Source organism: Amia ocellicauda, chromosome 14, assembly GCF_036373705.1.
Source record: "Amia ocellicauda isolate fAmiCal2 chromosome 14, fAmiCal2.hap1, whole genome shotgun sequence".
Lineage (NCBI taxonomy): Eukaryota > Metazoa > Chordata > Actinopteri > Amiiformes > Amiidae > Amia > Amia ocellicauda.
The window spans coordinates 30,483,997-30,511,179 of NC_089863.1; the positions used below are offsets into that span (position 1 = coordinate 30,483,997).

Sequence of the window (27,183 nt, forward strand, 5' to 3'; positions counted from 1 at the left end):
CTATCCTTAATCATTGAATAATAATCAGTTAAGGGAAATTGTGGTAACATTTAATGATATTATCTTTCTCGGCACCTAAACGTAAATGAGATTGATATATATATATAACGAGAAGTTACCTGACATAAATACTAACCTGCATAGTTATTTAATGTCTGACTAACAATACTAATGAGAGACTCACCTTCGTCTTACTAAGCGGTATTGTAGTCAATGTGTTTATAACCTTTTTTGTTTAACGATTTGTGTTATCATATGCGATCCCATGGTCTTTGATTTGGTCACGGAAGTGATTTGTCTTTGATTTGTTGATCTAGACTTGAATTTTAATTAGTTTTTCCCTTTTGTATAATTAGTGTAGTGCTACATTTAGTCTTTGTTTTCGAATACATTTGACAATTTATATCTTTGGAATTGGTGTCTTCGTCCAATTATTACGGAAATTGAGTTCTACAAGATTCCAGGATTCGTGATAAGGTGATACTATAAATTCACAGGTGTGCTGAAAGGGAATGTTGAATTTTTATGGGTAATCAGCTGAATTCAGATGCTCTGCTTTCCTTGACTGTCTGATGTGTGTTTGTCCTCACAGATAAGGCCTAGCTTACATAGCATGTTTACAATAGAGAAATGTAAAATAATAGTAGTCAAACCTCCCTAGACTACTCTATTTAATTACAGTAATATTACATAAATAACTCAATGACAGATTAATACTCAGTACCCATGCACTAGAGTAGATGCTCTGTCTCATCCATTCAGAGCCATTCTGCCACTCGCATCTCTTTTTCTCTCGTGATCTCAGGGCCTGTGGCTGCATCGTGGGCCTCTGGCTCCTTAGAGAGACTCATCTCAGAGGCAGCTCTCCCTCCTCGGGATGTTGGGCTGGGGCAGATCAGGGGGTGTCCAGGATCAGCACACTTGCAGAAACACACACCATAAACACAGTGAGAGACAGTCCCGGATCCTGCATTGCATACTAACATCAGCTCAATGAAGAAGGACAGAGGGGGATATTTTTCTTTAATTATAATATTTTAAATTGACATTTGTTGCATTTCCGTGAAAATTTTTTGTTTTTCCCAGTTATATTAATGAGCTTTTCTAATTTTCTTTCCAGATCTCTTATGTTGTTGTTGGTCCTGTATTTCAGACTGTCAGCATTATTGTTAGTAAACCTCAACAATAAAATCCTAAATCACAATTATGGCCACTGCAAAAATATTATGGTAATCAACTGCTGTCCAAAATAGTACGTCCTTTTTTGTGCTATTGTCCTAAATATCGTACAAAACACAGACTATAATTAATTATTAATTAATTGTATACAAATCTCTAGTTGTGTTTCAGATACTATAAAAATCACAAGATCTAGTGAAAATAATGAAGTAAATACACACATCTGAATCTGACTGGAAGTTACCTTACTGGAAGGAAACTGGTTTTATTCTCAGGAAAGCAACTTGTACATGAAGGGGTTAAGGCAGAACCAGAAAACAACAGGTCTTCACAGGGCTATGTTGGTCTTGGAAGTGATAGCCTTAACCCAACTGAAATATTGCATGTGCTTCACATAAAATTGCAACCAATATAAAAACTCCAGAAGATGTTCCAGATTGATTGGACACAGAGATATATGTAGTGTATTTTTTTTCAGGATACATATATCCATGTGCACAGTGAATTCACTTTCCTGAATATTCCATTATTAATATCAACATACCACGTGTCACCCTTTAATAAAAGAGACCTTTCAATTTATCCTAACTATTTTATTTTAAATTATATCTGGCATCTGAATTGCCAACACACATATTTCCTCTCTTCAACTTCTCTCCTGCAAGCACTTCACTTGTGTCTGCTCACTAGTGTGGACACTTTTCCAAAAATAAAAACGTTTAATATGGTCAAATTAAGATAAATTACAGATTCTATATTTAATCTAACCAAAATTATGAAACAACACCTTGTGTTATTATTCAATATTCATAGAATTTAAAGTCTTATACATATTTGATAATATTATTAAGAGTGGTGTAAGTAGGGCTGCGCCGATATATCGGTTGCTTATCGTATTGGGGATCAGGGAGAAACTACATTATCAACCGATAATGTTTACCAATACTTATGCTTGTCGCATATAATGCTGTGATGCATAAACCGTGAGACAGTAAAGTATTTGCTGTGATGTGTAATGTGCGATCTGTAGCAGTAAATATGTCTCAAAGGTGTGTTATGTTTTTGTTTTGTTTTTCATTTCCAAAAATAACATCCGAACAGCTGGACATAGTTATATACAGATGGGTGACAAATTAAAGGAAAAAAACAGAATAAATGAGTGGAGGAACGAATGCAGATGCCTCCAAACAATTAAGCAATTATCATGCTCTGATTTTGGATCAAGATGGCAAGAGGAAAGTGACTTTGAAAGAGGGGTCATTATTGGGGCACGAATGGCAGGAGCTTCAGTCACACAGATGCTCAGCTGGCTAGTGTTCTAATACTAAAAAGGTCTTACTTTAAGTCTTAGCCTTAGGCCCTGTGTCCACCCCGGCGCTCGTCTGAAAGCCCCGGGCTGCAAGCGTTTGACAGCACTTTGGAGGCACAGCACTGTTTCAGTGCAATGATATGGAATATCCACGGAGAGGACGTAGAGAGAGAGGACGGACAGTCAATGTGGTGTTTGTCCCGCCCCTCCTCCGCTGTGATTGGACAGCTGGGTAAAAAGTGACAGTGACGAGCGCAGCGTTTTACTCAAAGTTGAAAATTTTTCTACTCTCGGCGACCAGACAAAAACGCGCAGCGCTCAGCGTGAAAAGACGCTCAGCGCCGCGTCACGCTGCCGGCGCTTTAAAAACGCGGCGCTCCCATTGCAAACAATTGAGAAAACACGGCGACCTCAGGCAAAAACGCTTTGGTGGACACACGGCCTGAGTATTGTGAAATTGGACTTGCGTAAGATCTCGCGGGTCCTACGTTAGCCCTGGCTTACCTGATGTTTCTAAGCAGCAAAGTCTGGTCTTATTATTTTTGTTAAGAATGGAAAAAAACATAATGGCTGCTTGTAAAGTAAAAAATACAAATTTCACCTAAGATGGAAAAACTTGCGATGGTTGTTCAACTAATCATAAGAAAACGGGTAAATATGGGGGAAAATGCTGACAAAAATAAACGCAAATGCCATCAACCCCGCGGTAGTGCACACTGTAAATGTAGTGCAGAAGTGCACAAGGGTGTGGAGGAATGTTAATTGGGTGATTGATAGGTGAAAAAAGAACAATGAAGGGAAAGGAAAGACAGGGAGACAGCGGCCTCTAGTGGAGAGAGAGGGTGTTGGCTTAAAACCCTGACAGTACAACCCCCTCCAAGCTCGGCGTAGCCGAAATGGGTCAGACATGGCAGGGAGGGCCATAGGACAGGGACTGGGTCGGGAGGTCTGGGAGGAGGCCACTATCGGGAATGGGTCGGGAGGTCTGGGAGGCAGCCATAGGACAGGAGCAGGGTCCGGTGGCTGGGAAGGCGGCCATAGGATTAGGACAGGGTCCAGAGGTCTAGTAGGCGGCCCCAGGACGGGAGTGGGGTCAGGAGGTCTGCAAGAGGGCCACTGGGCAGAGGCAGGGTGCAGGTCAGGCGGAGGATGTGCTGGACACACTGGAGGCAAATTCAAAATTAACAAAAAAAATAATTAATATATGTTGCTTATTTTACAGCTGTTTTACCGACTACATAACAACAGGACATTTACTGTACTTATTTAATTCCAGATTCTGAAGATGTCAGCCCCACTCAAACTAAACAAAGAAAATCTAGGTTCAAAGACATGACCTTTACGTTGAAGTGTTGGAACTACAGAAGGGAAATATTTTGTTGTAAAGGGAACAACTTGATCTAGAAATCAAAATGTTAAAAGGGGAAGGAGAAAAGTATTATTGTAATTTATTAAGAGTTGTCGGTTGTTAATACAGCTGTCATTCTTTATAATAGATACTAGATTATAGATTTGAATTTATATTGTAATAATTCACCTAAAGTATGAATACAGTTTTTATTAATTAAACATTTCAGTGTCAAATTAGTTGCAACTATTATTAGTTAAACTTCCATTACTTTGTATGTACACCCCTTCATTTAAAAAAATCTAAATTACCTCAGTTAAATTATGTCAGTTTCTATAGCAAGAGATACCTTTTTCCCATTTAAGCCTGGTGTAGAGTAGGCTTAAAAAATTTCTTAAATTTAATACCAAACTGATTCTAATTTTTTTTGTGCAACATGCCTATTTATTTTGGGCTTAAATTTAAGTCTAAGACCTAAACAAATGGTCTTAAAAGCATTTAAGACCTTTTGTGCAACTGGCCCCTGGACAAGTGGGCGAGTGCATGTGTGGGACACCAAGAGAACGGCACAGGCCTGACTGCTTGGCCCCTACAGTGATGGGGTCCGGAGTAGTGTTTCCAGCCCAGGGACCCAGGGCAAATTCTCAAACCCCGCGCCCGGGTTTGGCATTGGTATAAAACCAGGGTTGACGAGAAAAAACAAAACAAAAAAATCATACTTGCGTGCACAGCGCAACAGCAAACTCTTGTACTTATACTTATACTTTTCTGTATTTTTTCATTTGGTGAGAAGATTGAAGCGGGAATGTTGATTCAGTAAGCTGTCGGCAAAACCTACAATACAATTGAGCACTATTGCATAATACGAGGAGTTCAAGAAACATGTTCCAATCCTAGCTTGGTTTGGTTCTATTTCCTACAAGAAGTAAACGGCCAATCAGCCAAATGCAAAAAGCATGCAAACAAGGTATTGCAAACAGCTGGGGGCTCTACAGGTTCGCTTCTATTTATACAAATGATCAATACATAATAATATTATTTATATTATTATAAATAATAATATTGCAATATAACTGAGTTTGTGTTTAATTTCAGCTCCACATAAAATACAGACACAAAAAACGCATTTATTATTTTACTTATTTAGTATTACCTTGTTGATATGGCCAGTGGTTCTAGTTTAATTAATAAAATAACAGGAAAAAAATAAGACTTCAGGAGTTCAGTCAACTAATACGTTTTATGTGTCCAACAGTGTGTGACAGGGTGAGGTGTGGGCCTGCAAGGTATCGTGGCATGCACGCTGCACTGAAAGCGTTGTATAATCGCATTTGAGAGAGAGATCCTCCCCCATATTTTTTTAGATAACAAGCTATATTTTTATGCTTTTTTATGTACTCTGGCACCTTACTTACATTCAAAGTACATGTCTTAATAATTGAAAAATGTAAATGTGTAGGCCAACCTCAAAAACTGTTGTTTTCTTTCAAGTTTAATTATGTTAATGATGTTAAAATAGTAGTAGTTGTTAGTAATTTGTATTAGTATTGAGTAGAAACAGAATACTTCATAACTGCTATCATTAAACATTTATTGACACGCTACACTACCAAACTAGACAAAAACTGTTACATGTATTTATGTTAACATTAGTTTGTTGGAATTCTACTATTATTTTATCTCACTCATACACACACACATCTCAGATACAGTTCATACAGTGTAGTGCTGCACTGTTCACCTCTCCATCATCTGCTGCTGTCTGACTCTGTACAGGCATGATGAGTAGCATTAGCATTTTAGCTAATACAAATTGCTTCACTCATTAATGACTCTCTCTGACACACAAATACACAAAGTAACACCAAATAGTTGTTACCAGTTTCCATGCTATGGCCTTCACACTCACCAGATCTCAGCCCAATTGAACACCTATGGGAGATTTTGGACCGACGTCTCCACCGACGTAGATCAAAACACTGAATGAGGGAATATCTCTTTGAAGAATGGTGTTCATCCCTCCAGTAGAGTCCAGAGACTCATAGAATCTTACTGAGACACTTTATGTTGGTTTTTCCTTTAATTTGTCACCCGTCTATATATCCATATTAGTTACTTTTTATTTGCTTTTTCAACTTATATTATGACCCACGTTACAATTATACATTTCTGACAAATACTGTCATCTGCTAAAAAAAAATCCCTAAAAAGTGTAGCCAGGTGGTAAATTTGGATATAGTTAATTTCCTTGTAGTTTAGTTTCCTTGTGTTGTATTTAGATTTAATTAATTTATGTATAAACTTATTAAGCTTTATACAGTTTGAAGTTTGCATACCCATTGATTGGTCATTTAAAAGGGTAGAAAAGGAAAGTGTTAAAACTAATTTGTGGACCGCAGAGAAACGAATACAAAGATTAATCTAAATGGTGACATCTCTAAGGTCTTTCTCACCTCCACCGCCACTAGGGGCCGCTGTTCCGTATAAGTTATTAGGTTAAGTTAAGCACTTCCTTTTTCATTGCGTTTCTGGGTAGAGCTGAATGGGGAGAGTGATGCAAGATGGATGCTGTGGTGCATCGGAGCTAATCGCGGGTAAATCTCCAATTTAGTTATGTAAATGTAAATGTATACACGTTTATATATTTATAATCTTTGATATGTGAACATATTACATGTTTTAGGTGTTTATCGTGACGGATGCCTTGAGTTAATGAAGTAACCTGATGTCTCCTCGTGGTTAGCGAAGGTAATCAATCCAAACGATTTGAAATTCACATTGGGGTTTTACTTTTGTACTTATATTTAAAAGACTGATATTTTAATTCAAGAGTGTTGGTGTTAGTGCCTTTTTTTCCTGTTAAATCTAATTCAGGAACAGCTGTATAAGTGAATTGTAGTGGAAGTAAACGTATGCACACGTGAGATACAGTGGGCTTAATAGATGTGTTCTGTATTTTGTCTTTGTCTTCATAGAGCTGTAAGCCCACTGCCGTATTGGTTAGTATTGTTGTGTATTATCTTGTATTGTTTTTATTTTATATCCTGTACCTCGTATGTCCTATAGTAAATTCATTTCATGCCAATTTAGAAAGGCCATTTGCACACCCTCTCAGCAACATATAACAAAAATAAAGAACCCCCAAAGAAGTTAATGTGTCCTGTGTAGTTTATCAATTTCACGGGCTACAAAAGAAAAACAGAATGTAATACTTTTTTTTTTTTTTTTCAAAATAGGTTTATAGTGGAACTAATTGTAATCTTGAAATGTGTATACATTTTTATGTTGTTGCAGTGTTGACAACAACCCTGTTTTTACAGAACACAATTTATTCTGCACATCTGCTTATTAAATGACCAGTTGTGTTTCTACTGTTGCACTCAATGCTACTACATGTATAGTAGGTAAATGCCTAAATAAAGTGTTACCATATTTTTAAATGTGATTATGGACAGCTAAAATGGTATATTCAATTTAATCAACCAATGCTTGATTCACCTTCTCTTAACATGACTTGTCATGTGATGAAGAATACTAGATTTGAATGCCTACTCACATACTGCACAAACGTTGTTTCATTACAGACCTGTCATCACAGTCCAGACAAAAAATAATTCTTCACTATTTAAACTTGATTGATCTCCATCCAGATCCATTAATCTATTCACACCAAATGGTTTCAGAATGGTTTTGTCTTACCTGGTGCACTTCTGATATTGTTTTCCCAGATGTTTTCAAATGCTCTTTGGAAAGGAAAGTATTTTTCATATCCCTCCCTGTAAACTTTGTACTTGCAAGATGGAATCAATATCTCAGTGTCGGTTAATAATGAACTTCAGAGATGCATGATTATACACTTACATGTACATTCCATATATATAAAGGCTGGCATAGCGTGGACCCACATTTTTAAAAAGCCCTGGACAATAGTTCATGCGGTGTGATAAAAAAGGAACTATTTTTATCCATACATATGGTGGAAGGTAGGGTGCACCCTGGACAGGATGTTAGTCCATCACATGGCAGCACTCCCATACAGACATGGGAGAACATGCATTGTCGCCACTTTCTATTGACTCTTCAATAACCCACCCTGAATTCCCTGGCAGGCAGACAAGATCCCCAGGGCACCAACACAAGGACAATATTACATATACAATTATAAAATAAATGCAATAACTAAAAGCTACATTATACACTCACCTAAAGGATTATTAGGAACACCTGTTCAATTTCTCATTAATGCAATTATCTAACCAACCAATCACATGGCAGTTGCTTCAATGCATTTAGGGGTGTGGTCCTGGTCAAGACAATCTCCTGAACTCCAAACTGAATGTCTGAATGGGAAAGAAAGGTGATTTAAGCAATTTTGAGCGTGGCATGGTTGTTGGTGCCAGACGGGCCGGTCTGAGTATTTCACAATCTGCTCAGTTACTGGGATTTTCACGCACAACCATTTCTAGGGTTTACAAAGAATGGTGTGAGAAGGGAAAACATCTAGTATGCGGCAGTCCTGTGGGCGAAAATGCCTTGTTGATGCTAGAGGTCAGAGGAGAATGGGCCGACTGATTCAAGCTGATAGAAGAGCAACTTTGACTGAAATAACCACTCGTTACAACCGAGGTATGCAGCAAAGCATTTGTGAAGCCACAACACGTACAACCTTGAGGCGGATGGGCTACAACAGCAGAAGACCCCACCGGGTACCACTCATCTCCACTACAAATAGGAAAAAGAGGCTACAATTTGCACAAGCTCACCAAAATTGGTGAGAAGACTGGAAAAATGTTGCCTGGTCTGATGAGTCGATTTCTGTTGAGACATTCAGATGGTAGAGTCAGAATTTGGTGTAAACAGAATGAGAACATGGATCCATCATGCCTTGTTACCACTGTGCAGGCTGGTGGTGGTGGTGTAATGGTGTGGGGGATGTTTTCTTGGCACACTTTAGGCCCCTTAGTGCCAATTGGGCATCGTTTAAATGCCACGGCCTACCTGAGCATTGTTTCTGACCATGTCCATCCCTTTATGACCACCATGTACCCATCCTCTGATGGCTACTTCCAGCAGGATAATGCACCATGTCACAAAGGTCGAATCATTTCAAATTGGTTTCTTGAACATGACAATGAGTTCACTGTACTAAACTGGCCCCCACAGTCACCAGATCTCAACCCAATAGCGCATCTTTGGGATGTGGTGGAACGGGAGCTTCGTGCCCTGGATGTGCATCCCACAAATCTCCATCAACTGCAAGATGCTATCCTATCAATATGGGCCAACATTTCTAAAGAATGCTTTCAGCACCTTGTTGAATCAATGCCACGTAGAATTAAGGCAGTTCTGAAGGCGAAAGGGGGTCAAACACAGTATTAGTATGGTGTTCCTAATAATCCTTTAGGTGAGTGTATTATAAATCAGGGAACAAATAAAGGCTTAGCCCTAAGGCCATACTGTTACTTGCCCATACCATATATACAAATAAATCATAAATTAGTTAATGTTTGTGACCTATTTATTTTTATCTTTTAGATTGTGATTGTCTATTAATAAGGCAGGAAGTCTCTCCATTGTAATATTCTCTCAATTGCAGGTCTTGGCACTCAAAATGCAACTTGCTAACAATGTTTTGATTGTAGTTTTGATAAGAAGTGCACATTTGTATATAAAATTAACATTAAAGGCAAATGTTTTATTGGTGCATTGTAATTAATATTACCTTACAATTATTACTGTACATTTGCAAGAGCAGAATCTTTTTGCACGTATAAACAAACATGTAAACTTTCCAAGTACCCACCAATTATTCTGCTTTTGGCAGACTGCACATTTCTAGGGTTGAGAAATGGTAAGGCATTTTCCCTGGCTGTGAATAATGAAGCTGAATGACAAACCTGAAATATGTTCTAATTTAAATGCATCTGTGCCCCCACACTCAACTCCTCTTCAAATGCTCCAAGCAACTACTCCAAATCTACTTCTCTTTAAACCCTCTTTTTTATGTCACATGTGGGTTTTTGTGGGTTCAGCCTTATCTTGAGAATACAGGTGATGTGGACTGACGGATAATCCCCAGGTCCAGAGCCTGATGTACTCCTCCATGGCCTGTGATTCTGGGAGGGAGAGAGGGTAAAAGTGACCACTTAGAGGAGAGGTGCCCGAAAGGAGGTCAATGGCACAGATCAATGTGGTGGCAAACGGGAAGCCTGGGTTTTGCTGAAGACCTCTGCTAGGTCAGTGTGTTCTGGGGGAATCTGTGTTGGTGAGGAGACAAGGGGGCTAGGATGAGACAGAAAAATGGTTTTGACCCCAGGATATTATGTCCCATATCTGCTCCAGGGGAGTTGATCACCAGAAAGGGAAGCTATTCTGAATGAAGCAGACCAATGGACATGGTGAGGGGCTTGTCTTTTGGGAAACCGGGCCGGAACCAATGTGCTGGTTGTTGACAGCACCGACACCGAAAGGAGGCACACACGGTGAGAGAGGGATTTGGCGTTTCATCACTGTCGCCCTGGTGATAAAATTCCCAGCAGAACCAGAGTAAAGCAGAGCATAAACAAAGACGTGTTTATCACTGAGCAGGATCCAAGCCAGAACATGACATTGAGCCGGAGTGACAAGCAGGCAAAGTGTTGCACTCACAGGGTCGTCGGGGGAAATGAAGGAGGAGCCAGAATGACTCGGACATGCATCCCAAAAATGCCCAGACTGTCCACAATAGAAGAATGTTGCTGTTGAGAGCTTCGTCTCGGCACACAAGCTCAGAACAGTAAGGAGAGCATGATCACCCCATCCGCTGCTTGCTGTCAGGGTGTGGAATTTCAGGGAGTAATCCGTAGCAGATGAGGTGTCCTGGTGTAGTGCGAGGAGTTGTTTCCCGGCGTCTCTCTCTTCCGCTGGGTCTTGAAAGCCATCCTCAAAATTAGTAAGAAAGGCAGTGAGGGACCTTGTAGTCTCACCTTGTTGCTCCCAGACAGCAGAAGCCCACCTGAGCGCTTTCCCGGTCAGGAGGATGACAATGAAGGTGTTCATAGCCTCCTCGGTATGGAAGGACATAGGCAGGTGAGCGAAATCCAATTTACACTGTAGTACAATGCCCTTGCAGTGTTCTGGGGAACATCGTATTTCGCTGGAACAGCCAGCTGGACCACCCTGACAGGAGCTGCAGGGGCAGCAGCAGGAGCCAGAGCAGCCATCACCAGATTGTAAGGTATGCGCTTGAGAAGCTGGTCCAAGACAGTCTCAACTCGTGGAGCACGGCCCCCTGGGTGGAGAGGGTGGTCAACACCGCTGGGTCCATTAGCAGTGAAGTTTTCTGTCACAGTCTGCGAGACAGTGGAAAGGGGGACCCAATTGCAGGGTGAGGTAGAGGTGGTCAATTAAGCAAGGGTCAGATACCAGCGAGACAGGGCAAACAAAGGCAAGGCAAGATGTAGTCATGGTCACAAGCTAGGGTCAGGCGATCAGGCAAACAGGGAATCAAAGGAAGTCCAAGGTCATGGTCAAGAGGTAAAGCTGGAGGTCGAGGATACAAAGGATATTACAAGGCACAAGGAGACTGCTTGGAGATGTAGGTAAACTGACAAAACTTCTCAGTTAGTGAGAGTCAGGGAGATGTTTATAAAGGCTGGTGGGAGAAGCAGATGATGGAGTGGAAGCAGGTGTGCGATGAAGATGAAATGATCAACTGAATGAAAGCTGATAGAGAAGACAGTTATGGAGAGGGCGATGGCGACCTCTGGTGGGGACATATGGAGATGCATTTATTCTGTGCTGTAATGCAGGGATTCCCTGTATGGCGGTGGAACGGGGGTTCTGAAGGTTAAAACCTGCTGTAATGAACTGTAATGTAGCAGTACAATACAATTGGAAATTGTAGGCATTCAGGGTAATGTAAGTCGATGGATTATGAACTGGTTGATGTATAGGAAACAGAGGGTGTCGATTAGAGGAGTCACTTCTAACTGGAACGAGGTTGTTAGTGGAGTTCCACAGGGATCAGTACTAGGGCCTTTGCTTTTTCTAATCTATATTAATGATCTGGACTCTGGGATAGTTAGCAAACTTGTCAAATTTGCAGATGATACTAAAATAGGTGGCTCAGCAGATACAATCTCGGCAGCACAGGTTATTCAAAGGGACTTAGATAATATTCAGTTGTGGGCCGACACCTGGCAAATGAAATTCAATGTGGACAAGTGCAAGGTAATACATGCAGGTAACAAAAATGTCCACTGTAATTACACTATAGGAGGTACAGATCTAGATGAAGTAACGCATGAGAAAGACCTAGGAGTCTATGTGGACTCCTCACTTTCTCCATCCAAGCAATGTGGGGAAGCAATAAAAAAGGCGAACAGAATGCTACGGTATATTGTCAAAAGTGTAGAATTTAAAACAAGGGAAGTAATGTTAAGACTGTACAATGCGCTAGTTAGACCTCATCTGGAATACTGTGTACAGTTCTGGGCACCACACTTGCTGCTTGCTGCTCTAGAGGCAGTTCAGAGGAGAGCAACCAGACTTATTCCAGGTCTGAAGGGAAAGTCCTACTCGGAGAGACTGAGGGAACTGAACCTTTTCACCCTGGAACAGAGGAGACTACGTAGGGACTTGATCCAAGTCTTCAAAGTCATGAAAGGCATCGACCACATCAAAACAGAGGAGCTTTTCCAGATCAGCAGGGACACACGCACCCGGGGACACAAATGGAAATTGGGCTTCAAGGCATTCAAAATGGAAAACAGGAGACACTTCTTTACACAGAGAGTAGTCACAATCTGGAATAAACTACCCAGCGATGTGGTAGAAGCTGAAAGTTTGGGAACATTTAAAAATAGACTGGATAGGATCCTTGGATCACTTAGATATTAATGGACACCAAACAAGCATGATGGGTCAAATGGCCTCCTCTCGTTTGTAAACTTTCTTATGTTCTTATGTTCTTAATAAACAACCCATTTCTTGTTTTGTATTTGGCCTAATACAGGTTACAATTAAGTTGTAGATAACTTTTTGGGTCAGCAAACTAGACATGCTACTGTTGATTGACTTGCTAAGTGCTGTAGAAGAATAATAATATTGACCTGACTGAAGTTTTAATATACAGTTCACACTCCGCAGTAGCCTACACGGCAGTCCCCCGAATAAAATAATCATGTAAAATAATTGTGACCGTTCTGGTGGGTGAAATAAACTTTTTATGTCTACAAACTGATGGTTCTTTCTGAAAAATAGGGTGATGGGGCCATTGAAAGTGCATAAAATGTTATGTATTAATGATTTTCGTGACTTTTCTGATTTCCCACATTGACTTCCATCAAAGCAGCTTCAGAGTTAGCACCCCCGTGACGTCAGGGTATATTTTTTTATCTCCAATTTCTGGTTCATAGAATGAGCTGGACATGAAAAACTCCATAGAATATGTTTCTACTTATAGAATAACCTGAGAAAATATAGATTTACTCTGTAAATAATGTATTTCGTGACAATAAGATCTGCATAAGTAATAGGTTTATAAAAACACAGGAAACCGAGCATTAACTACCGAATACAGAAATCTCTAACCCTGGTCCTGTAGAGCCTCAATCCACTTAATCTTATAGGTCACTCTAAATCACCAATTTCCACAATTTCCAAATACTGGGAACACATCAGTTATTCATCAATTAAGCAACCCAATAAGGATATTTTTGCTTCGAGAGGCTCCAATGGCATCTAAAGGACTGAATTTACAAAACAGCCTGCATAATTGTGCAGAATGAAATACTTCCAGGTGTTTATAAACTGGTGATAGAAGGTGACCTCTGAACCCTGTTGGATAGGGGCTCTCCAGGATCAGGGTTGGAGACCACTGACCTAATAACATATTAACTGCAGTGTACATTTACCACTGCAGCATTTAAAGGTCAGTCTTAGCACTATAGAAATGATCCTGCGTTAATTAAAAACAAATCGGAAACTTAGTTACAAAAAAAATTGCATGGAAAGGAGAGGAGGTTGATTTTCATTTATTACAACATTTGAACACTAGAGGGCAACATATAAAGCTAAAGGGCCTACAATTTTTTTTATTAATTGACTTATCAGAATAAATTTTTAAAAATGCCTTTATATTTTTAGATTTATTTTCACTATTATTATTATATGCTTTATGTATAATTGTTAAATATATTTATATTTATATATTCAATATATATTGATTGGATATTATTTTCGTCATCTCATGATGATTTGTTGCTTTAATTATCATTGCCTTTTGCTGGTGTGATTTGATTGTGTCCATGTTTTACATGTTTTCTGTGTTACAGACTTTGACTGGAGGCACCTGAGCTGATTAGGGCACTGCCCAGCTTCCATTGACTAGGAGGAAAACAGGTGAGTATCGTTTCTAAACCTGGGCGATCTGGCTTCAAAAAGGGACAGCTAGTTGGGACAGCGGGTACACAAAGCACACTGAAATAGCAACATTAAACATTCCTGGTAGGACGCAGGAAAGTGGTGGCAGCACCAGTGAAAAAGGTCCAAGAGTACCCAGGCTCTGCCATTGTTTTGGCTGGGCAGATTGGAATACTTGCTTTATTGAAGAGGGAACTGGACTGTCGAAGCTACATGAGTGAATGGCAAACAAGTTAGTGCTTTCATTGATTTCAGCAATGCCCCCTGGAAGAATATCGCCACAAATCTGGTTTCTATAGCCTTACAGTAAATCGTGTTTTTAAAATGTATGATCCTATTGCTAAAGCTAACATTTAAATCTTTAAAAAATGTACCATAATATGAAGTACAAATGTGAAATTTATTAAAACATTGTTCTGAATTGGTGGAGTTTGCCTAGATGGATGCTACTTGGCAAAATAATCTGGGAAGTGCCAATACATTAATTTGTACATTTTGGATTTCAATACCAATTTGTTTAGGTTATATAGCCCACTCCTTTTAAACCTTCACCCCTAAGCAGTGGACCGACCTTCCCACTGAGGTCATGACCACATGTCCCAGACCACCTTCTGGCAATATCAAGACACCTGTGTATTACTGCTGTATTACAGGTACAGTTTAATCCCCTGGGTGGCTCAGCACTTTATTATGCATTTTATTAAACTCTGATTCTGCCCTTGCACACTTTTGTATGGTTAGCACTTCTTTCATTGTACTACAGCTTCTCCTATGCCTGACCTTCCCTTTAGCACATATCTAAGACTTAACTGTTATGTCATTTTTTACAAGGTTTGCTTATTGTATTTTGTCCTGATTGTATGCACTTTTGTAAAGCTTTAAAATGTTTCTTGTGTGAACTGTAAATTGCACTGGATGAAGGGCGTCTGCTATGAAATATCAGTTTGCAATAACAGATCCCATATATAAAACAGTTTGAATCAAATACTATACAGTGAGGGAAAAAAGTATTTGATCCCCTGCTGATTTTGTACGTTTGCCCACTGACAAAGAAATGATCAGTCTATAATTTTAATGGTAGGTGTATTTTAACAGTGAGAGACAGAATAACAACAAACAAATCCAGAAAAATGAATTTCTTGTTATAAATTGATTTGCATGTTAATGAGTGAAATAAGTATTTGATCCCCTATCAATCAGCAAGATTTCTGGCTCCCAGGTGTCTTTTATACAGGTAACGAGCTGAGATTAGGAGCACTCTCTTAAAGGGAGTGCTCCTAATCTCAGCTTGTTACCTGTATAAAAGACACCTGTCCACAGAAGCAATCAATCAATCAGATTCCAAACTCTCCACCATGACCAAGACCAAAGAGCTGTCCAAGGATGTCAGGGACAAGATTGTAGACCTACACAAGGCTGGAATGGGCTACAAGACCATCGCCAAACAGCTTGGTGAGAAGGTGACAACACAAAATAACTGTCAGTCTCCCTCGGTCTAGGGCTCCATGCAAGATCTCACCTCATGGAGTTTCAATGATCATGAGAACGGTGAGGAATCAGCCCAGAACTACATGGGAGGATCTTGTTAATGATCTCAAGGCAGCTGGGACCATAGTCACCAAGAAAACAATTGGTAGCACACTACGCCATGAAGGACTGAAATCCTGCAGCGCCCGCAAGGTCCCCCTGCTCAAGAAAGCACATGTACAGGCCCGTCTGAAGTTTGCCAATGAACATCTGAATGATTCAGAGGAGAACTGGGTGAAAGTGTTGTGGTCTGATGAGACCAAAATCGAGCTCTTTGGCATCAACTCAACTCGTCGTGTTTGGAGGAGGAGGAATGCTGCCTATGACCCCAAGAACACCATCCCCACCGTCAAATATGGAGGTGGAAACATTATGCTTTGGGGGTGTTTTTCTACTAAGGGGACAGGACAACTGCACCGCATCAAAGAGATGATGGACGGGGCCAGGTACTGTCAAATCTTGGGTGAGAGCCTCATTCCCATAGCCAGGGCATTGAAAATGGGTCGTGGATGGGTATTCCAGCATGACAATGACCCAAAACACACAGCCAAGGCAACAAAGGAGTGGCTCAAGAAGAAGCACATTAAGGTCCTGGAGTGGCCTAGCCAGTCTCCAGACCTTAATCCCATAGAAAGTCTGTGGAGGGAGCTGAAGGTTCGAGTTGCCAAACGTCGGCCTCGAAACCTTAATGACTTGGAGAGGGTCTGCAAAGAGGAGTGGGACAAAATCCCTCCTGAGATGTGTGCAAACCTGGTGGCCAACTACAAGAAACATCTGACCTCTGTGATTGCCAACAAGGGTTTTGCCACCAAGTACTAAGTCGAAGGGGTCAAATACTTATTTCCCTCATTAACATGCAAATCAATTTATAACTTTTTTTAAATGCGTTTTTCTGGATTTGTATGTTGTTGTTCTGTCTCTCACTGATAAAATACACCTACCATTAAAATTATAGACTGATCATTTCTTTGTCAGTGAGCAAACGTACAAAATACTTTTGTCCCTCACTGTAGCTGTTATTATATCAATGTTATGTCAAAAACACAGGGGCCCATAGGAAAAAGTCTGTTTTAGGCCTTTTAACCCCAGTGTCCAAACATAAAATGTTATTCTCTTACACCCCCTGTTAAACTCAATGCAAACACATCCAATAATTAGATGTTTGTCCCTGAAGCGGGACATTATCTGTTGGACTTAACATAACCCCTTTCCGTCTTCTCATCCACAGGTTAAGAAGCAAAAAACCCGCCGGGTTTTCGGGCATGCACAGATCGCCCTCAATGCCGAGGAGTTTGGGTGGATGGAGGAATACCTCGGCATTCGGGGCAATCTGCCTGGTGGAGATTCAGACTTTTTTTTCTTCAGTTCAAATGGGGGGCCTTAGAAAGGCCTCTTGGAGGCCTTCATGGCCCATTGGGAAGGCATGGGACTGCCAGGGACACCGTCGTTCGAAATAATCAGAGCGTCCATCAGCACATGCATAAGTCATTCAACCTCATTGTGTATTCACAAGTTCTCGTGGAAACAAAACAGAACATGCACTTATTTTACTTTTTCTTCCAGGCAAGCCGTGCCCTCTCAAAGAAAAACAAAGGCCAAGTACATAGACATATGTGCCATGATGAAGCAACAGCAGACACATTTTACGTTGCAGAAAACAGTGTGGAGGAAGCTTGGAAAATACAGAAACTTATTGAGCAGTCCCTAATTTCCTCCTCTGCCCCAGTTGACTCTGGAGAGCAGGAGGAGAGTGAGGCATCGGGGTCAGAGGGGGGACAGCTCCCTTCGACTCCTAGGAGGAAGAGGAGGGCCCCAATTCACCTTTCAATTGAGGGGGAGGGAGTGGCATCAGGGTCAGTGTGGGGACAGCTCCCTTCACCTCCAAGGAGGAAAAGGAGGGCCCCCCTTCACCTTTCAAGTGAGGAGGAGGAGGAGGAGGAAAGGGTCAGTGATATTTTTGGTGTTTTAGTCCACTTAGTAAAAGTCATAAAATATTCATATTTTTACAAATAAATGTATAGCTATTCATGTCTGTGTAAAATAGTTCCAGCATATACTCTTTTGAAATGGACTAAATCCAAACTTGTTACACTGTGTCACAGGAACCCAGGACGCCAACCAGCATGGTCCAGCTGGAGCACTGTTACTCTGTGTTGAAAAACATCCCGGCCCCCACCGCTGCCAGGAGAGGAGCCAGGAGGAACCTGGCAGTTGAGATAGGGGGCACTGACACAGAGGAAGCGGCAGGCGCTGGGCAGTCTGGTGAGTGATATGCATTGGTTATTTTCTCACCTGCTAAGTCATGTTGTGTTACAAATATAGCTGTTTCACTGATGTCATCTTTTTCCTGTCAGTTTGTGTTAGTGGGTGGTTAAATTGATGTAAATAGTTTGTTCTTGTCTCTGTGTTTTGTGTCAGGACCAGACCAACCCTTACCCCTCCAGCCTGACCTCCCCTCATCTCCCCTTGCCAACCCACTCTCAGCGGTCTCCTCCACCTACAGCTCCCCGTCCTCCTACAGTGGGGATTTCTATTTGAGGGATTGGGAGGTGGATGGCCAGGGGGAGATAATCCGGTTGACTGAGGGTGAGGAGGGGCAAAGTTTTGTATTGGAGGTCTTAGATTCGGTAAGAACGAATCAGTATTATATATATATATATTTTTTTATGAGTAACAGATAAAAAAACAAGAATCAACATCACCAATATGTGTATAGCTCAGCAAATCACACAATATAATCACTGTGCAGGACATGGATACACAAAATATGGCGGAGGGTGTCACAGAAGTAGGAGGACAGGTGGAAAGGGAGCAGCTGCCATTGGTAAGATTGAATCTGTATTATATATATATATATATATATATATATATATATATATATATATATTTCTTTATGAGTAAAAGATAAAAAACAATAATTGATTGCACTGTTATGTTTGTATGTCATGCAAATTTGTTTTCTTCAGGTCTCTCCCCTACCAAAGACATTTCAGGGGTGGAAAAGCAAGGTGGTAAGTGGTAAGTATTCTGCATATAAATGTACTAATCTGATTGTATCAATGTGTACCAGCACCACCATGAATGCCATAGTGGATTTAACATTACAGTGCAATGATCTAATAACATAGTTTATGCATTGTCTTTTATTTTAGAAAAGGAGGTCTCTTGAGTACCCCCCTGAAGTACGTAATATGATAATTCATACCTTTCATGGCCTTTGGGACGGGGACTTCACCACCTCGATTGTAAGTTTATGATGAACTGTGTTCGTGATGCTAACATTACTAATCCTGCATGTGTTTCCCACACCAATTCCTTACCCATTCAATTATCAATGGACACTCACTACACATTGATATTTGCCTTAATATTCAGCTGTGTCTTTCATTTTTTTTACCATTTCTCCTTCTCACTGTTATAATTTTTGTGTTCTTGAATTAGATCCAGAGGGTTCTCCAATCTCAGCCAGAGGTCCTTGCTGAACTCAAGAGATGAAACTATACAATTCATAACATCCGTTATTTCATAAGAAAAATCTAAATAAGTTTAATTGTTATACATCATTTACATCATTTACATTTATTTAGCAAACTACCTTATACAGGGCAACTTATATTTTTACCCATTTATACAGCTGGGCATTTTACTGGAGCAATCCAAGTGAAGTACCTAGCTTTAAGATATAGCAGCAGTGTCCCACCCTGTATTCAGAACCCACAACCTTCCAGTTACAAGAACCCTCACACTGATGCCTTACGTGATAAAAATGACCAACTGATTAAGGGAAATCACTGATATGGTACTTTTCATTACAGGGAGATGGCTGGCTGATCTTGTGCCTCCATGGGCTACACATGGGGATGTGGACAGTTTTTTTTTTTTTTTTTTGCAGTGTATGTGTGCACAACATTGTCAAACAAAAAATAAATTTGTTAAAATTATATATATATGTGTTGTGTGATTTTTGAGAGTGGATAGGACCATGGGAAGTATGTTTGCCAGGGTGCCAAGGACCAACACAGTGCACATCTATGGTCTGACGCCATACACACAGACCACCTTAACAAGTCCCTACCATCTGCCCCTTTGAATACAGGCATCTGACATTGGGACACAGACATGCCAGGGTACATTGGGGGTGCTCACCTAGAATTTGGAGTGGATAGGACCATGGGAAGCCTGTTAGGTTAGAATTCATGTTACAAAGATAGTGATTTACATGACATGATTGGATGTATGGATGCCATACACAAAGATCACTTTCAAAAGTTCCTAAAACCTGCCCCTTTGAAGAGAGGGTTCCATCTATACTTCCCATGGTCCCATCCACTCCAAATTTTAGGTGGGCACACAAAGCTAGAAGTGTCCCCATATGCCATAGAACCATTGGCAAGAAGTGAAGTCAAGGCAAATGGGGTCTTAGGATAAACCATTTCTAGACCAAACATTGGTGCACATTTGGCTTCATGGCATCAGCTAAGATGGGAGTAGTGGAGAGTACACATTAAGGCAGAGAAGCTTGACAAAACAGATGGTCAGTCCATTTTCCTAGAGCTTTATTATTAACACATGGAACAAAGATTACAGAGCATGTGGAAGCCAGAGAAGTACACTTCTCCCAAAGCCATGTCAACTCAAAAGTAGCATCAGCCTACACAGGAGGCCAACATTTACTCAGATGGCAGGGCTTCAGAGAACCTGCACTTCTGGACTTCGCCACTTCTGCAGATAATCCAGAGGACTCCACGATCATACGACACATGGCTGCTTATGCCAGCTACCCTTAGATGTTCCCACCCACTGCCAAAGGGGTTACAGGCACTGACACCAATCCTGAAAGGCAAAAGGGAGAAGTCAGGAGCCAGAGCATTGAGGCTTCTAGACATGGTCCAAACAAGCCCCTTGACAGGATCACACCCTTGTCCAGTCAGTTCATACAGAGGCTATGGTCAAGCATTTCACAACCTTCCTCTCCCCAGTCCAGTTCGACTAGCCATTCAAACCCATCCATTAGCAGCATAACCTGCTCACATTCAACAGCTGGAACCTCACCTTTTGAATACCGAGCCATGTTTGTTCACTCCATGCACTTCACCATCTGCGCTCACTTCCACCATGGACAGGGAGCCTGGAATGCGGTACCACTTCTCAGGGCCAGGACAGGAATTCCCACTGACACCCAGCTTGACGTGGATTTCATCTAGCTTGTTCACTCCCCAGCACCCAACAGGCCCACAGGAGTAGTACTTGAGCTCGCCTGGGACGGCCATCCAGGACACACTGCCAGAGCCATCGTAGCTCAGTGCAGGCCTGTGGTTTAGACAGACAATGCCACTGGAGGGATTGCAGCCCACCACAAACTTGTCCCCACCAGCATCAATCTGGATCAGGTTGCCTGCCAGAGGAATGAAAGAGGGTCTACAGCAAGAATGTGACCTGATGGACAGCTGGTGCAGGTCGAGATTTTAAGCAAGGGATGCAGTAGATCACATCCAGGCCATACCTGGATTCACCTGGACCCAGCCTTTTTGAAACCACTTGAAGACCAGGCCATCAAGGCCAACTCTCCAGAGCCCAGCAGGCCCTACACTGACATGTTTACCAGATGCCTCTAGGTCAACCCAACCATCGTCACGGAAGTCCACAACTTTGCCCTCTTTCGAGATGCCACACACTCTGCCAGCACCAGCATCAATCTGCTTCAGGACACCAGGGACAGCCTCACAGTGCAGGGCTTCAGCTACCCACACTGAAGGGAGAGGGATCCATTAGAGCAGTACACAGTCACCATCTCCATGTGCATGTGCATCTCAAGTGGAATACATTTCATCTCCATAACAAAGAGGATTTATATTTCAAACAAGCTTACCAATGCCAGAACCCACCAACAAAACCACACCAACAATCCCTCCTTTCATGGTTGCTATCACTCTCAGAGAATTGATATATTAGAACTGTTCACACACAGGCATTTAAATACCCCGGTCCACCGCTAGACACACCTGTCTAATCGCTGGTTAATTGATTAATTGAGATGCACAGCGGCAATGAAATGAGGGACCTGATTAGTGATAATCCTCTTAATGAATTCAACCTGTAAGACCATTGGCCAGGGTAGATGACATGGCAAGTGGCACCACTGCTCTGACAATTAAATGATTAACATAATTCATGAAAGACTGCATGTTTTTAGCCACACATGGCTATGACTGCCACCGATACTTATTAACTCTCATATTCCAGCTGCTGTTTAAGTTCTAACTGTGTTTGTTGATTTCTAGTCCGTATTGGGTCAGTTGAGTCATGACTTTGTGTCATGTTTCAATGGAGTGATTCCAGGATACATTTGCCACTACTAACTGGAATTAACTGGCAGTTAGGTTTGAATCATACTTATGCAAATCTGTTGCTGGCAATACACAGAACCTGGCACATGAATTGGATGAATTACATACATTAAGGGAATATGTCTTACTAATGTGGAAGAAACTCAGCCTTCAATCAGGTTAGTGCGTTTGATGAACAATGAATCGAAAACCATACAAAGTTGCTCTGACGCGATACAAAAAGACAGAGGCTTTTATTCACAAAAGTAAACAAAGATCTGGTTATAATTAAGCCATTTCTGTGCTGTCTTTAAAGCAAGCTAAGCAGAAGATATTTATGTATGGATGACAGTTCCCAGGCCAATGCATAGATAAGGGAAGAGACCCTTAAATCACACAGTTCGACATCGTCTGCCAGATGCACATAATTTTTCAAAGAGCGATCAAGGTACCTCCTGGCCTGATTTGAATCTTGACATATCTTCAAGTATACAGGCAGTAAAGCCTTGCAAAGAGAGACATTCAAGTCTTCCTTCCACACTTACATCTTTCATATCTTTATATATCTTTAAATAATCTGCATAACAAATATGTCTACAACAGTGTATGCATTCATAAACACTATTTCTTTTAGTGTATTTTATAACAGTAGCAGTGACAGTGACAGTGATGTCCCCTGTGAACAAGAGCAAGTACTTGACACTGCATGAAATTAAAAGTTTACTGAGCTGCACTCTTTGTAAACTCAAGTCATCTACAAATGTACACAGTGTGTAAACTGCTTTGTAAACATTACGTTTACACTGTTTACAAAGATCTGCTAACCTAGTAGCTCACCATGTATATTTGTACAGCTGGTTTCACAATCAGTTTACAGAGTAATGTAAAGTGTAAACTTCAGGTTCACAAACATATACATCACCTTTGGCTAGTTGCAAACATTACATTTACAAAAGTTAAATTACACAGCATTGTAGGTCATCAGGTTTAGAAATGTTAAACTTTAGGCTTGTGTTCAGCTTGCACAGCAGTGTAGTATGTAAACTGAGTAACCACGTGTCTAGCCACCTGTAGTTACTTGTAAACGGAGTGTGGCTTTTTGCTCTCTTTTGGTTTCACTAAACAATGCAGGAATAACATAGGGAGGCAGAATCAAAAGCCATTGAACTTTGTTTGACACAGAACAGATGCATGAACTTGACTGAAGCGACACTCTCAACTGACTGACTCTGAACTTCTATCTCACCTGAAACTGAAACTCTAATCTGATATGTGGGATCCGGGCACCCCTGTTTAAGTCGTTGTACCATGTGACTGGATCCCTCAATTAAGGAGCCCCCTGTGTTCCTGCGCCGGGCCAACTCCTGACCCCAGAACTAACTAATCCCCCACTACCAACAGTAACACAAGCACATGCACAACACGTGAACATTACACACACACCTGCCCCACATGTCCCCACAGTCCCAGATCACTACAATATGAATTGTGAGAAAGATGTCACCACAGCAGAGGCGCAGATACAGGTTGCAAAATTAAAACAATACTTTAAATGAACAAAAACAAACAGCTAAAACGGAAAACAAATACAAAATAAGCACAAGTTGCCAGGCTGAGCCGCTCCTTCACTAGTGGTGTTACGCTCGAAGCAGGCTTCACGATGCAGTACCAACACATCCGAAGCACAATGTATCGATACAGTGTGTCACAGTCCTGTGACACCTTGCCAGAAATCATGTGATCACTGCAAACAAAGCTTCATTACGTCACACCTGCATCTAACAGTGAGGAATTGGTGTTCAATCCGTGTGGGCTTACCAAACCCCTGTAATGCTTAAAGAGGTCTGAACCACCTCAAATCCAAGGGTTATAGAGAGGAGACAGATTTGTGGTCGCTACAGAATACATTTATTGAGAGAGAGCCAGAGAGAGCTAGAGATATATAGTTAGACAGACGTACAGATTGCGATAGAAGATAGGGAGATAGATAGAGATATAGATTTAAAGACAGTAATAAAGACATGGATTTAGCCATAGATTGATAGATATTTTTGGACATTTTTTTCACATAACCTAAATTGAGCCACATATCAGAGATGCTGATGGGTTCATTTGTATATTGCCTCACGGATGTTTCAAGTACTGCAGCCTTTCGAATCACTCAATACAGTCGCACTACCATGTATTCACCAGCTGATGCCACTATGGAGTGAATGTATGGAGTACTTTGAAGCAGCAAACCCTTTTCTAGGTGCAATAGCTTCAAATGGTTCAATGCTTCTGAAAGGTTTGTATCCCCACCACTAACCTTCACTGGCTTCTGCTATTTATAGCTTTTCTGTTTCCACAGCCACTCTACTCCCTACTCTCCACTCCCTTTCATGGGAATGAAATGAGACACAGAGATTAATAACTGCCATCAGTTACCTAACAAGTATTTTGTTGAAGGAGCTGGTGTAATCATGATTTTAATGGTCTCAGATATTTAAGTTAGATAAAAAGGAAAGAGATAAGCACATTGTTTTGAAAGTTTGACAGCTCCACACAAAAATAGAGTGTTTACACTAGGAAGTAAACACAGGAGATATGATGCTGCTGATGACAGCTGAGTGCTAAATAATGTGTGGTTGTGATCAATTATTATTATTTTGAATTGTCCCTATACTGGAAACCTTATAGATTGTGTGAATGTCAACTACTGTACTTGTGATAGAGATGCCTTTCATAAGGAGGATCTCTGACATTGTGCGAACCACACATTGTGTCTTCAGATGACGGATTTATTCCATATGGCAGATATGCACATTATGAATCGTATCCTGAAGGAACCGACGTTTGACCCGTAGTGGCAAAGGTGCATACTGAGAAGATGCTGGTGTTACAGTAGGCCAAGGGCGCGGCTTTAAAGACAGCCACACGGCATCTTGAACAGACCGATGTTGCAGTCCACAACTCCAAAGTGATGGTTGACTGAGTGGAGAAAAAACTTAAAATATTATAATTGAAGGTTTCCCAGATTATATGAATGTACAATACATTGTGAAACAGCTGTGCTGTGGCATCCACAGTAGCATATAATCTTGTACTGATAGTTTAATTTATAATGTACTTTTGGTGGAGATGTCAAATTATTCAAATGAACAGAACAAGAGCCATGAAGAAAGAATAAGTATGTATTATGTAGGTAGTAACTGGGGATTTACTTTTATGACCTGGGGCAGGATGAAACATAATTTGAGACGCACTGTAAAGCTCCAGGAATTTGTGATGACCACTGCAATTTCCATAAGAGATCTCAATATTCAGAAAGGTGTAGTTATGACATTATTGTTTGACTGACCAAGCAAAGAAAAGGACATTGCTCTCCCCTGATTATTTGAATACCTCACCGTAAATACATACACACCTCGTAGGTGGCAGACTGGGATGGATGGGAACTGAAAACACAGCACCAGACCACCTGCCCCTCAGGAGGAAGAAATTATTGTAACTGACAAACACGATTCTTTTGGCTTCATTCTGCTTCGCTCTATTACTAACTGGAGGGACTGAAGAGCTGGTATTAATGTTTTGAATAAACTTTATAATGGTTTACATTAATGTTTGAAATACTAATATGTCAACAGAGCCAATTGTATTAATGGTCAAGCAACCAAATGTTAGCAAGGCTGTTTTTATGAGTGCTGACGCTGCAGAAGTCCCTCCCAGCATTTTCTTCAAGGTTTTCTGTGGCTTATCTTAAGGCTAGGGAGGTCACATCATGGTTATTGATTAACAGATGTTAAAGATGACCATGGGACTGGACCTCCCCCAGTATATCAAAGGAAGCCATCTGGTTTCCACATCCCACACCTTCCCCCAGGAAGACAACCATGAACATTACAAGGGCCAGAAACCTGACCTTGAGGCAACACTTCTTGGAAACATGTGACTGACCCTGCCCACAGAACCACATGTCATGCTTCCTATAAAAGCTGTTAACTCTTGCTGTTCAGAGAGACTCCACTCAGGTGGAGAGCTTCCATGTCAGGGCCTTCCAGGCCGGACATGTTAAATAAATACATTATCTTCTGTGCTTGAAGACTTCAATTCTATACCTGGGTTCAACAGATACTTTATCAGTGACTGTATTATTATGCATGTGGTGGACTGAACTGGTACAACTGGTTTAGATTGAGATCAAACTTTTTGAGATCACTTTTGACAGATAAGACTAACCTATTGTCTATCAAGAGATACAAAAAGGCTTCTTTCAACTCACATCACAAGTTCTTTTTCTTCACTTCATGTGACAGGAGGGCTCAGAGTTAACCTGTACTTATATTTTGTGCAATAAACTTCTTAATTCTTCACCAGTCTATAGTGGGATTTACTGTAACCACTACTGAACGAGGGCAGATCATTTCATAAATGCTCTCTACCGTTAGTGAAAGGATTCAACATCTTATCACATTGCTCATTGGTGAAAGAAGCAGGAGATTGTATTGGCTTAGGAAGTTTATCTCAGGGGTCCAATGCCCACAGTTGCCTCCCCTCCTTTCCAACTATTTTGGCTACAGTAGCCAACCATTAGAAGCTGGAATAGGATCCAGGAGACACTGTGACGAGTCCACACAATGAAAGGGTCAGTATGGAATGTGGAAAGGGTGTGACTTGCTGGTTTCCTGTTCAGCACAACTATAAATTATGGTTTGAATGATCAAATGGGCTTCTAGGTTTCCCCACCCTAGAGAGGTCAGATCTATATCCAATAGGACATCCTTGTGAGGCTATGCTGAAGAGAGGAGAGAAATCCTCATGCCTCAAGAAGCTTATGCATACTGGGCTCCCCACCCCCCCCATACAGTATCAAGGCTCAATCTGCCATGCCATGGGCACAGCAGAGGTGGACTGTGCTTGCATGCACACAAAGCTAGAAGTGTCCCCATATGCCATAGAACCATTGGCAAGAAGTGAAGTCAAGGCAAATGGGGTCTTAGGATAAACCATTTCTAGACCAAACATTGGTGCACATTTGGCTTCATGGCATCAGCTAAGATGGGAGTAGTGGAGAGTACACATTAAGGCAGAGAAGCTTGACAAAACAGATG

The 27,183-nt window shown here is 41.1% G+C and overlaps 2 protein-coding genes and 1 long non-coding RNA gene across 3 annotated transcripts; 2 read left to right on the forward strand and 1 right to left on the reverse strand.

The window, feature by feature from the left end:
* The first annotated feature begins 6,381 nt into the window (after nt 1–6,381).
* On the forward strand, nt 6,382–14,322 carry LOC136768161 (uncharacterized). Its single transcript, XR_010821947.1, has 3 exons — nt 6,382–6,430; nt 6,520–6,584; nt 14,153–14,322. It is a non-coding gene; the product is annotated as an uncharacterized LOC136768161 (long non-coding RNA).
* Nucleotides 14,323–16,897: 2,575 nt separating this feature from the next.
* Nucleotides 16,898–19,708, forward strand: LOC136768162 (uncharacterized). The gene is made up of 6 exons (XM_066722211.1): nt 16,898–17,711; nt 17,870–18,029; nt 18,186–18,394; nt 18,517–18,591; nt 18,734–18,785; nt 18,920–19,708. Exons 1-6 carry the CDS (start codon nt 17,244–17,246, stop codon nt 18,934–18,936), a joined length of 981 nt encoding a protein of 326 aa, XP_066578308.1. The 5' UTR covers nt 16,898–17,243; the 3' UTR covers nt 18,937–19,708.
* Nucleotides 19,709–20,301: 593 nt separating this feature from the next.
* Nucleotides 20,302–21,734, reverse strand: LOC136768163 (fish-egg lectin-like). The gene is made up of 4 exons (XM_066722212.1): nt 21,637–21,734; nt 21,271–21,516; nt 20,820–21,162; nt 20,302–20,600 (listed from the first exon to the last, which is right to left on the reverse strand). The coding sequence occupies exons 1-4, from the start codon at nt 21,683–21,685 to the stop codon at nt 20,438–20,440; spliced, it is 801 nt and encodes a 266-aa protein (XP_066578309.1). The 5' UTR covers nt 21,686–21,734; the 3' UTR covers nt 20,302–20,437.
* Between the last annotated feature and the right edge of the window lie 5,449 nt (nt 21,735–27,183).